The sequence below is a fragment of the Pelodiscus sinensis genome, chromosome 28, assembly GCF_052426305.1.
Source record: "Pelodiscus sinensis isolate ZL-2025 chromosome 28, ASM5242630v1, whole genome shotgun sequence".
Lineage (NCBI taxonomy): Eukaryota > Metazoa > Chordata > Testudines > Trionychidae > Pelodiscus > Pelodiscus sinensis.
In genome coordinates this window covers 2,348,511-2,361,148 of record NC_143079.1, presented here as the reverse complement: position 1 = coordinate 2,361,148, position 12,638 = coordinate 2,348,511, and the positions used below count along the sequence as shown (strand labels likewise).

At 39.0% G+C, this 12,638-nt stretch overlaps 1 protein-coding gene across 6 annotated transcripts in view; it reads right to left on the bottom strand.

The window, feature by feature from the left end:
* Positions 1-12,638, bottom strand: part of NSD3 (nuclear receptor binding SET domain protein 3) — a 73,097-nt gene that overhangs the window by 15,095 nt on the left and 45,364 nt on the right. For 5 of the 6 annotated variants that reach the window (XM_075910727.2, XM_075910725.2, XM_075910724.2 and 2 more), the window contains 6 exons: positions 12,371-12,541; positions 8,645-8,794; positions 6,186-6,342; positions 1,936-2,138; positions 1,386-1,498; positions 309-578 (listed from right to left, as the gene is read on the bottom strand). In XM_075910727.2, coding sequence (XP_075766842.1) covers positions 309-578; positions 1,386-1,498; positions 1,936-2,138; positions 6,186-6,342; positions 8,645-8,794; positions 12,371-12,541 — 1,064 coding nt within the window. The remainder of the gene's footprint in view (positions 1-308; positions 579-1,385; positions 1,499-1,935; positions 2,139-6,185; positions 6,343-8,644; positions 8,795-12,370; positions 12,542-12,638) is intronic. The other variant, XM_075910726.2, reaches the window with a different exon arrangement.

Genomic DNA, 12,638 nt, shown 5'->3' with positions numbered 1-12,638 from the left:
AACCAGTCAAATCTGGCTCTTGTGCTAGAAGCAAGCATTGTAATTCCCCAAAAACAAACAAACAAAAACCCCAAACACCTCTGCCAGAGGTCTCACATTCCATGGAGTTGGATGTATCATTATTTCCTCCTCTTGAGGAAGTTTCATGCCTTGTAAATTTAAAGAAACAAGTGTGTGTAGGATGAACTCACTTCAAAGAATTAACTTTTAAATACATTTTCTTTCAAGGTACAAACACTAAAAGAGCAGCAGTACTCTCCTCAACTACTTTGCTTAATGGTTAGTTAAGCATTTGTCCTAAATTCTACCTTTTTAATGTTCCTTTTTGTCCTGAGACCCCAACCACGGCGATCGGTTTTTATGATTTCAGCATCTGGATAGAGCCTTTTGGTGAAGCACTGGTTCTGACAGCGCTCTCCTGCTGGGCACACTTGGGGATGGCACTCATACTGAAGCATCCTGTTCAGACACTCCGACTCTAGGCCACAGGGGTTCTCGTCCGACGGCTTGCAGTTACAGCGAGGGATTTCTGACAAATCAGCAACTTGAATCTGAACTTTCCCTATTACCTTGTTGGACTGTGGAACAAAAAAAAGACAAGGGATAAATTTGGATTTATGGCCATGAACACAGAATTTAGATCAGAAGCACTTAAATCACACTCAGCTACTGATATCAGAAGTGGGTGTATTTTTTTCCTCCCTTCTAAAAGAAAGTATGTCAGCTAAGAAAAGGCAACAAGGCAAAAATACGTTGCTGCAATTTAGGACTTTCAGCGATTCCATCTGGCACTGCTCCATGACTATCAAGCATCTCCGCTGTTCTGAGAAACCAGCAAGGAGGTAGTACTATAGAAAGTGGGACAAGACTGTTTCAGACAGCATAGTACATGAATTAGTATTACAACTCTCGAGGCACACAAAAATGTGCAGAAATCCCAAGAATATCAACTACTATAAAGTATGATGAAACAGATAAGTACACAGTCTGAGGTACTGTGCCCCCACAGTTACTGGGGGAAAAAAAAGCTAGATCATGTTCTTAGTGACCAGATTTAGGAATTAAGTTCTCACACCTAATAGTTTTGTTATTTGTCAATGCTAATATAATTTCTTATTGGTAAGAAAGATTCATTTGTGAGGGGTGGAACCCTCTTGCAAATATCATAGTCCTTTATCTTCAGTAAGACTGACCTTAAACTCAAAGTTCCTTTTAGTGATGCTTACTACTGCCCTTATAAAATTAAAGGACTTAAGGTACTAAACAAGGCAGGTCAGAAGAGACCTTTGAAGAATGGCAGACTGATTATATGAATTTTCTTCTAAGCCACAATTTGCTGCCCTGTTTAAATCTATAGCTCATTCACACACAACGAGGGGACTCACTTTAATATGTTTGTATGGTGGGGGCTTTCTTGAATTCCTTTCGATCTCTAGTGCTTCTTTGCTTTCTCTTTGTGCTTTCAGTTCCTGGAAGCGTTTTGCAGCTTCTTCAAGTGCTGTGCAAAGGAGTCCAAAATGGGGAAAAATTAGTATTGGGCTGCTGCTGCTGAGGAACATTTGTGAAAAGCTAGGAATTGGAAGTCTCCAAAGAACAAGCTAACAATGAAGTGTTACAGTATGTCATGAACAACTTTTAAATCAAGTAGTTCACAGTCGATATATACAAACTCTCGGTGGCCCTCTGCACCAGAGCCCAGGTCCCCCTCATAACTTCTTTCTAAGCTAAGTGGGAAAAACGGGGGTTGCCTATAACAGCACAGAGAGGGAGGAAGTTAGATGCTAACAATCTTCTAACCTCTAGTCAATGGCACCACACAGAGTTTAGCACAGACACAGAACACTAACCACACAATTCCCATGCAAGTTAAGTGAAGATGAAGAAACAAACGTGGAAGTTTTGTTATAAACCACTATAAACTTTGTTTAATTTTACCTTTCTTGAAGGTCTTGTTAATACTAGTTTGCCCCTCAGCAAAGCTTTTATCTCCTTCAACATAAGGGAAAACTCTGCCCTGGTGTACCCAATAGTAGTCATGTGAACCAAAGAAAAATACTGGGAAGTCCCCGATATCATGTTTGAGGCCCTGTATGTTGAGAGGCACAGACCTGGGATTGCAGATCTCAGCTGGCCACCACCTGCAAATAAGAAAAGAGTAAAAACTCAAACTCTATGAAACAGGCAAATTGCTTGGATTCTTGATTTGGGAATTTCAGCTGCAGTAGCAGAAGTTACATTTACTTCCTAAGAAATACAACTGCAGTGATTCCTATCCTATTCTCCTTACAAAAGCAAAATTGCCTTTGATTTTACTTGGGAAGATCCACAAAGAGACATACATCTTTAAAGTTCTCATGGTCCCAACCCAGGATAGGGCCCTGTGCAGTACATACATTTGGGGACAGCAATCCGAAGGGAAATTTGTTAACAAAACTGTTCAGCTATACGTTACAATATTTTTTAATAAAAACAAACCCCCTGATTAAGTTAAAGGCAATGAAAATGTTTGCCAGACATTTTTTGATGTTTAGATAGAGTTTTGCTTTTTAAAGTGCGGTTTTACAAATCCTTATATGAGAAGAAAAAGCTCCGTCAATTAATTAGTGTGAAGAGTTAATCCTCTTGCAGTACTGGAAATCCAATAGTAGCATTCTGCTAATGCAAAAGAACCAGAAAGTCAAGTGGCCAGCACATCACTGCACTGCCCAAATGAGCACAGTGAAAGCAGTAAACACCTCCAGCGATGAAAAATCATTTGGATTTTTAAACATTCCATTTATGCATCAGGCACTCCCTTTCATAGGCTCAAAATTAGATGAATAATGTGAAAACTCCAGATCATAACTTAAGAACATCCACACTGGTTCAGACCGGGGACCATCTAGCCTAATATCCTGTCTTCTGATGATGGCCGGTGCCAGATACTTCAGAAAGAATGTATAGAACAGGACAAGTCATCAAGTGACCCATCCCGTGTCATCCACTCCCAGCTTTTGGCATTCAGAGATTTAAGGATATCCAGTACAAAGGCCTGAATCCCTGACCACCTTGCTAATAGCCATTAATAGACCCATCCTTCATACACTTATCTAGTTCTTTTTTAAACCCAGTTATACTTTTGGCCTTCACGACATCCCCTGGCAAGGAGCTCCACAGGCTGACTGTTGGGTGAAGTAGTACTTTTCTATACCTGTTTTTCAATCTGCTGTCTATTAATTTTGTTGCTCTCATTTCACATGAAGGTGTAACAGACACTTCCTTATTCACATTCTCCACACCATTCATGAATTTATCAACCCCCGTCTCTTTTCTAAGCTCAGCACCAAGTCTTTTTTGCACTTGCCCTTTCAGAAGCTGTCCCATGCCCCTAATTGGTTTTGTCGTCATTCTATCCCTTTTTTAATTCTAATAAATATTTTCTGAGATGGAAAAGCTGCATCTGGTTTTCAACATGTTGACATATCATGGACTGATACAGCGTCATTATTACATTTTCTGTGTTATCTACTGTCCTAATGGTCCCTAATACTGTATTGTTAGCTTTTTTGACTGCTGTTGCATTCAGAGCAGATGTGTTCAGAGAACTATCCATACTGACTCCAAGATCTCCTTCTGGAATGGTAACGGCTAATTTAGACCACAACATTTTGTATGTGCACGATGAACCACCTGGGCAAAAACTGACTAACACTATTTGTAGTGTGATTTGACAATTTCAAGTAAATGGAGTTAGAAACCAAAGATAAAGAGTGGCCAATAGCTGGACCAATTCAGAATATTTCCACACAGCAATTCAACCTAGAAAAACAAAACAAAAAATCTCAGCAAACTACTTTTAGTCTCATTTTCTTATGCTCCATTTGTCCGGCAAAGTCAAGGGTTAATCACAAGACCATATTTAAATAACTGATGACATGGATGCATTTCTAATTTTAAGTTTATTCTGCTGAACACGTGTAGTTAGTTATCCTAGGTTAAAACACCTTTAAGTTCAATACATTAGTAACTAAGAAAGACAAAACTCCACATTGTTAATAAATCATTATATCCAGGTATTTCATGTGTACTTCATCAATCTGAACCAGATATTCCAACATTTTCAACCCTTGAGGAACTTGGAGTTCTTTGGGGTTAATTCCACAGAAAGCCAGAACTGACAATTATCAGAATATGATGATATGTCTACACAATCACAGATAGGGAAGGGGATTCACAAATTCAACTATTACTGGAAACACTTAAAAAACAACAACAAATAGTTCTGCAGCACCTTGGAGACTAACAAAAAATGTAGATGGTATCATGCATGAGCTTTTGTGTGCACAACCTACTTCTTCAGATGACTGGAGTTAAGGGGTTCAGGGTACAAATAAATAGCAGAGAGGGATGGGGAGGGAAAGAGAAGGGAAAAAAATATTGTCAACTAGAGTGTCCATGCTAAATGAGGATAACAGAGTGGGCTCTAAGTACCCGGTACTTAGCTTTTTATGTCATTAGGGTTGTTATTTTTGGAAAGATAGTCCTATGCTCTGAGCAACTACTGCAAAAGACAGGCCTTGACTGTATATTAGTTAGTCTTGGACCTATTTCACTGATTTGTAACAATTCCATGGCAGTTTTGCTGTACTTGTGAAAGTCTAGAAATAGAAATTAAAAGCAAGATTTCCCCTTACAATAAAAAAAATAATTCTAAAAGCATCCTTCCGTGGACAACTTGAAATTGCAGTGCCAAAAGCTGTCTGATGTACCTTTTCTTTGGACAACACACAATCACAGAACCATAGAACTGGAAGAGACCTCAGAAGGTCATCAAGTCCAGCCCCCTGCTCTAGGCAGGACCAATCCCATCTAAATCAACCCGGCCAGGGCTTTGTCAAGCCGAGACTTAAACACCTCTAGGGATGGAGACTCCACTACTTCCCTAGGGAACCCATTCCAGTGCTTCACCACCCTCCTAGTGAAATAGTTTTTCCTAATATCCAACCTGGACCTCTCCCACCACAACTTGAGACTATTGCTCCTTGTTCTGCCATCTGTCACTACTGAGAGCAGCCTCTCTCCATCCTCTTTGGAACCTCCCTTCAGGAAGTTGAAGGCTGCTATCAAATACCCCCTCACTCTTCGCTTCTGCAGACTAAACAGACCCAAGTCCCTCAGCCTCTCCTCGTAGGTCATATGCTCCAGACCCCTAATCATTTTGGTTGCCCTCCGCTGGACCCTCTCCAATGTGTCCACATCCTTTTTGTAGTGGGGGGCCCAGAACTGGACACAATACTCCAGATGTGGCCTCGCCAAAGCCGAAAAAAGGAGAATGATGACATCTCTGGATCTGCTGGCAATGCTCCTTTTAATGCAACCTAATATGCCATTAGCCTTCTTGGCTACAAGGGCACACTTTTGACTCATGCTAACAGGGAGTTTTGAGAGGGAGTTCTCCAGGTGAAGGAGAAGCAAATACAGGACTCTTGAGGGAAGTGTGTTTTGTTATTGGGGCTTTCTTACTGTGTGCTGAGCTTGTGTTTGTTTGGTGTGTGGTGGTGTGGTGTTTCCCCCTCCCCCCCTGTTTGAGTGAGGCTTTAGACAGGGAGTTCTCCAGGTAGAGGAGAAGCAGATACAGGAGTCTTGAGGGAATATTCTCTGGACATATTCTATAGCCAGAGCTACACAAGAGGAGGAAAGCCACAGAGACAGCAAAAAGTATATTTGAGATTAAAATGTCCAGCAACCTCTTTCTTTCCCAAGAACAGGAAGGCAGAGGACTTCCTTCATCACCTTCGCCAATGTCTGTTAGACATGCAGCATTTTACTGATCACATTTATTCTGCGGCACAGATGGGGACTTGCAAGAGGATCAACAACCTTCTGCACTCCCGCAGGGGTCTTATGAATGATCTCTACAAATAAATGCAGACAAAGTTTTGATGCCCTCGGTATTTCATGATCTTTGGGCACTCTTAGAGAGCCCACAGATAATGCTTGAGTAGTACTCACCTTAATGCACACAAATGCATGAGCAAAATTTAAAAAGCCATACAACATCTGACCATATTAGATACAGAGAGAACTACTTGTTTATTAACACTGGGCTGCCCTGCTTGTGTACCTGGATAGATGCAGGATACAGTAAAAACTTAAATCTAAAACAACAATCTAAAATAGTTTCCAGTTGTATTCAGCGAACTTGCCTGTAATTTCCAAGTTTGACCCAGACAATCTGCTTGTAACGTAGTTTCTTGCCAGCTTTACAGTCATTGCAATTCCAACATCCTTCTGGCATCTCTATGTTGAGACATTCGGGATGAAAGGAAGCTGGGCAGGACTCGCAACACAACAACTTCCCACCTTTAAACAAACAAACTCACTCATTTTACAGAAACAGCAGTTTGAGGCTTCTGCGGGTATTTTTAATATTATACTTAAATGCATTAAACTTGGATTTGCCTCACCCCAAATACGGCAAAAGGAAGGGATCAAGTCCGTTACAATGCTGGCTTAAAAATTAGTCTCTTTTGTATTATACGTGTCTCTTGTCTACTATGTAATATCTTATTTCCTGACTGCATCACAAATTGGGACAAGACAGACCTTGATTTTGAAAAATGTAGGTTAAATTCGTCAAGTTGCTAATGTGTCAGATCTTAAGAGAAACGTTCTTGAAAACTGTATGGCATTTCTTTTTTAAATCCAGGTAGTCTGGCAGTGGCCAATATCTCTTCTTGACAATTATACAAATTATGCACTTTTTTGGCATACTTATTAAACCAACATTGTCATGACTAGATCCCTTAGCAATCAGTTAGTGTGCATAAAAATGAGCCTATAGGTTGATCAATGTTTTTCTGCTTTCAAAGTTAAGAGGGAAAAAAAGTGAGAATTGTAATTTATAAGTCTGTGCATATTCTTCAAAATGAAGGTTTACCAGTGTGAGCACCCTTAATTTACTTTTTTAATGAAGAATGAGAGATTACAGAAAGATTTCACCCTTGCCCAGAGTTCCCTTTGTGCACGAAGGGAATCTGATATAACAATGTGGTAAACATTATTTTAAAAAGAAATTAGACAAAAATGTTTTTTTGGTTTACTTGTTTTCTAGCAGATGTGTTTATTATGGGCACCCACAGAACATCTATACCATTGTCAATACACAAAGAAGCTCATACAATAAACACACTTGCTACAATCTAGATAGAAATTTAATGAACATTTTAGTCCCAGGGTAAAAAGCCTGGGAGCAATTTAAAAGCAGCATTTTAAGCAATTCGAATATCTGAAGTCTGAATTTTTATTTTCAAATGTTCATCAGAAAATCTTGTCCACCTATAGACTTTCAAAACAGTCATTGATTTGATTGTAATATATTGCAAAAAGCATTCCTTAAACAATCAGTAACAAAATCACTTACTATATTTCCTCTGCTAAAAATGTAACAAAATCCAAGCATTTGGACTTTCCTGAGCTTCCCCACCCCATGATCAAGTGTTTATTTTTTAAAGAATTTTTGTAAGTGTTGTTTCAGAGGAAATACAGACCCAGCATAAATTACTGAAACAATAACCAACATGGTAAAATGCCAAGAGATGCGAAAACCAAATAAAAATCAAAACAAAAACTCTCAGAGCTAAGCAGGGAAACTTCGCTCTTAGAATGCATTAGTAAGATATTGCTCAAGCTAAGCAGAGGGCTCAAAATAATTTTTGTGGTCAGAAGTTACACAAAATAAAAGCTGTCTACATCTAGCAACATTTGAAATGATCTCATTTTAAAATGACTGACTGGGCACCATTTCGGAACACCCTTTGGGAAATCAAATTTTTGTGGGGATAGAGTATAACCTCTGAAGCTCACAGACACACACAGCTGGATCTGTTCCCATAAATTCCTTTGACAGCAATAGCATTACCAGCATAAAGCAATCAAGTTTTACTCCTGAAAAAGCTTCTGTCCTAATCCTATTGCAGTTGCCCACCTGCCTGCCTTTCTTGACAGAGCAGAATCCCTGTTGCTCCAGATGCAGCACCTTCTGCCACTCCAATAAGCAGCATTGTTCCAGGAAGTGAGCAGTCAGTCACATGAGGCGAGAAAGGAGCATCACTCAGCTTGCACTAACAAATGAAATACAAGGCCCCTGGATTGTAACAGAAACAAACAGGCAAAAAGCCATCTGCCTTCCTAAGTCTTTGGTTGTCTGGAATGCCAATATACAAATAAACGGTCAAACAAACTCCCTATTCTGACTGTTGCAGGCTCTCAGCAGGCTCCATAATAGACTTCCTCAGAAAAAGGCAATTTAAGAAGTTTTAAAAGTCAATGAGCTGGAACTGAAGTGCAACATTACTAAACTCTCTTCACCTTAGCATTATAATTATGTAGATTATTCCCATTTCCTGGAGACTACCTAGTGGCCAATACATGATTTAGCTTTTTGTGGAGAGGGATAATTTAGTGTTATTAATTATTTTAAGCCCTTTTATTATAATAAATATTTTGCCAACAACATGAACACACACTCACAATAATCAATGAGTGAAATTTACTAAAAGCAACAGGTGGTGCTTGACAAGCAAACTTTTTAATTTGATTTAAAAAGAGAAAAGAAAACAGGAAAAGCGAAAGTAAACTGAAGAGAAAGAAACTATTTGGTTACCTTTCTCACATTTCTTTTTGGAAGCTGACGAAGGAGGAGGAATCATAGGTAATTTCATCAACTCAGCACGATTTGATTCATTCAGTAGGTAGTGGGACTTATAGGCATATGAACTGAACAGGGGGTCTGAATGATCCTGCACTACCAGCCCTATATGAAACAAACAGAAAGAGATGAGTTGCAATGAAACTACCCATGATTCCATAAAGGAGAAAATAAAATAAATCAAACCAACACCTATTATGCATATATATGTTATAAGTTTGAAAGAAAAAGATAATATGAAGAAAAAGAAAAAAGTCTGACAGAAAAGGTTTCTAGATCTACTAAAGGATGAGGTTATATGTTAGAGAGTGAATCTGTACGTAAGTGGAGGAAAACTGAAGAGTAAATAAAAACCATTTCTAATGAAATTTTATTTGTGCAGTAGTTTTAACTTGCACACTTAAAAAAGCACCAAAAAAGTACCTGCTGCTAGTTCCCTATGAGCCATCCTGCCCCCAAAAGATAACAGCCAGCCAAATTACACAGCGTGACTATATCACTGAATCAGAAACACTACGGGCAGTAGGGGCTATAACACTGGAGAAATACAGATGGCATATGCAGATCCCCACATGGGAAGGGGATTCTGAATGGGACGTCCTAGACCACACTTTTAGAGTTGATAAAAGGGGAATGGAGCTACCAGGACAGCATAGCAAACAACCCTTAAATATAATCCACAGATTTTGAAGATAAATGAGTATTTGCACTATCATCCATTGAAGCGCCTATGTGGGGCAGTGGGGACTGGGAACAAAAGGGACTTCCAATGTGATAAAACAGACTAATACAGCTATTTGGTCTCACTGCTGATGAGTACACCAGGCCTGCCTACATGTAGCTACTAGCTATGTTTTTTCAATATACTGCTGATGTTTTGATACCTACGTTTTTCGCACTAAGACTGCAGTAGATCCAAATACGCAACTCTCTCTTCCTAATACTTCTGAGCATGTTAAGTGACAGCTATTACTGTTTGCATGTGCAATAAGTAGCAGAACATTTGTAGGACATTTAATTCCTGATTTCTTCCTTCCAAGTGATTCTCGTAGTGCTCCTGCTACCACCCAGAGAATTTTACCAAGTGCTCGCTCCATGCCACCATCCAGATGAAAAGCAATTGGAGGGAACTCCATTTTCAGCCTACCAATACAGCTGAATGGGTTGATGAAGATGTGCCTTGCACCTCAATACTTCCACTGGTGGAGCACAATGCCACTCAATACTGCTATCTTGGACAAAAATGAACCTATAACAAATTCTCTGAGAGCTGCTATATCCCTACTATAATACAAAGGGATTTCATTTAGCAGCCAATTTTGTATTTTTTTTAAATCTTTGAATAGACACAGTTGGTGGACACAGGAGTGCCAATGTATTTTAATTTCCATCTGCATGGGGTCAAAATATTATCTCTAATAGAGGTGCACCCTAATGTACCCCACAGGCTCCAGCCACAGGCCTTGTAAATAGTTCAGTTCAGATATATAAACTAGATATGAAACAATCATGTAACCATCAAAACAAACCAGTGTGACAGAAAAATACTTTTTCCTGTAACTTACGTTTATACTTTAGCAAGTGGCAGAAATGCCAGATCTGCAAGTCTATTCTCTGGTGCAATCACAATAAAAGGCCTTATCATGCTACTAGGCAACCAACATTCAGACTTGGAAGCCTAGTATCAAATTCTGCTTTCAGTTTTGCATGTCTCGGATTGATTCTGGATGAAATCCAAGTGCATGCAGGAAACTTCTCACCTGTGAGGTAACATCTCTTGCCTAACAGACCCAGTTACTGTCTTTATTTTGTATTTGTATTTGTATAGTGCCAAGCACATGGCCAGCACCTTACAAATAATCTTTAAAAGTTTCATAAACAGAAATGAAGACATTTCCGAGAAACTAAATTTTACAGGGTTAAAAAATATTTTAGTGACACTAAATTAGTGTGTGTGTTTGTTTGCAGAACACAAGAGCTTAGATCCACTCAGCTTTCAGGAACCAGTTCCACAGATGCTTTGGCTGGTTACAGGAACTAATACAATTGTCCTTCACAGAAACAAATACTGCACGCTACTGGATAACTAATGATCCTGGTATTGTAGCTAAAAATGCTGTTTGATATATTATCATATTACAACTCGCTACAGCCATTCTAGAAATGGTTAGACATTAGTTTGAACACCTGCGGACCAATAAAAGCAGTTCTGTTCACATACACAAAAGGGTTTTGCTAATTAAAATTCAGATCTGAAAATAGGATTTTTGGTTTTAAGCTGTGCACTTGTATACATGCTAATAAAGTCAGAATTGAAATAAAACTTAGATTGGACAAACACCCTATATAGAAATCTAACTGAGCAATAATAGACTAACGATGCATGCAACATCCATAAGTTTATCTGCATGTATGTATGCTTATGCAACACTGGCATGATTCACTTTGCATACTTCCTGTTTAGAAATGTCCCAAAGCACTGAAACAGGCTCATTAAAGGAAAAGCACTGAACCACGTGGTAAATACTGTTTCATACGCTTTAAGAGCCCCTCCCAGGCTCAGCATTCTAAGACTTACTGTTTACCTCTGAACCTCCGGATGCCATTTCTCTGGAAAAAATTAGATTTATTTAAAAGGGAAAGAATTTTGTTTTTACCTTGGAACCTCCGATAACTGCATTTCCTGTAATCTAATTAGAGGGAAAAAATCCAACTCTGGATCTCCTCATCTCTAGATCCTGTACTAGTAATCTGCTCTTGCTCATGCAAAACCTTCTTTACTACACAAACTAGTCCTCTAATTGCAGAAACTGAATACAAGCACATGGATTCAAAATTCATCATGTATTTCCACTGCTTTACTACTAACTGTCAAACAGTTGAAAGATATGATGCATTCAGTGGGAACTTTCTGAAGAATTGTGTGTTATGGTTAACAGATATATAAAATTACACACAGGCTCTATGTATTTAAATTTCACACCCCAAAGAGAACATGGCAGAGATATCTTTGCAACTGGGCTTTGACTGAAGTAAAATAAAACACTAGAATATTAATCATATCTTCTGCCAGAAGATAACAAAATAAAGTGACTGACAGACTGCTGGGGCTTAAAAGAGGGTGGGGAAGACCAACAGCTGCAGCATATGGAAAACATTTTTAAATTAGATTTTAGTTGATCTAAGTGGTAATTCCTGTTACTGTATAATTTTCTAAAAAATTATTTATCTAAGGGGGACTGGATGTCAAACGGACGTTTGCTAGCTTATGAGCAAACTACCCACCAACCTAAAGATACTCCATTATTTTCCAATTTATAGAGGGTGAAAGCAACCCCTCTTGCTGAAGAGACAGAGAATCAATGTTTACTGATTCGACTTGCAACCGCTGGGTCAGGGAACCCAACCTCCACTTTTTCCCCAAATGGCAGCACAGATACATCTCAGTGCTTCAAAACTGTGTCTGAACATCAAAAAAAATTGTATGTGAAAACTCTAGCATGAGAAATACATGAATATCGTAGGTATTATCCTGGCAGTCAAAGAGGAAGCTTAGAAGCCAATGGAGAGCCCCAAGGAGAAAGAAAAAAAAGTTTTGTAAACTGTCCCAGCCTTATTATGTAACTGTAGTAATGACCACACTGGACATATAAATGGAAGGGGGGAAAAAGTAGTGCTCACCTCTTGCACAAACGAAACAAAAGCCTACATTTACAGCTGATGAAGAGTGATTCCTTTTGGAATGGTTGCTACAGATGAGAATATGAGATGACACAAACAAGCTTCCTGCAGCAATACAGCCATCTCCTGAGTGATAGGCAATTGGGCATCTCAAACATCTCACCATGCGTCCTGTTTAATATAAATGCAGAAAAATGCACCATGTCACAGTGGAAATTAGGACAGGTTGGAAGACATCACGGACTGCGATACAAGTTTGGTTTAGTCT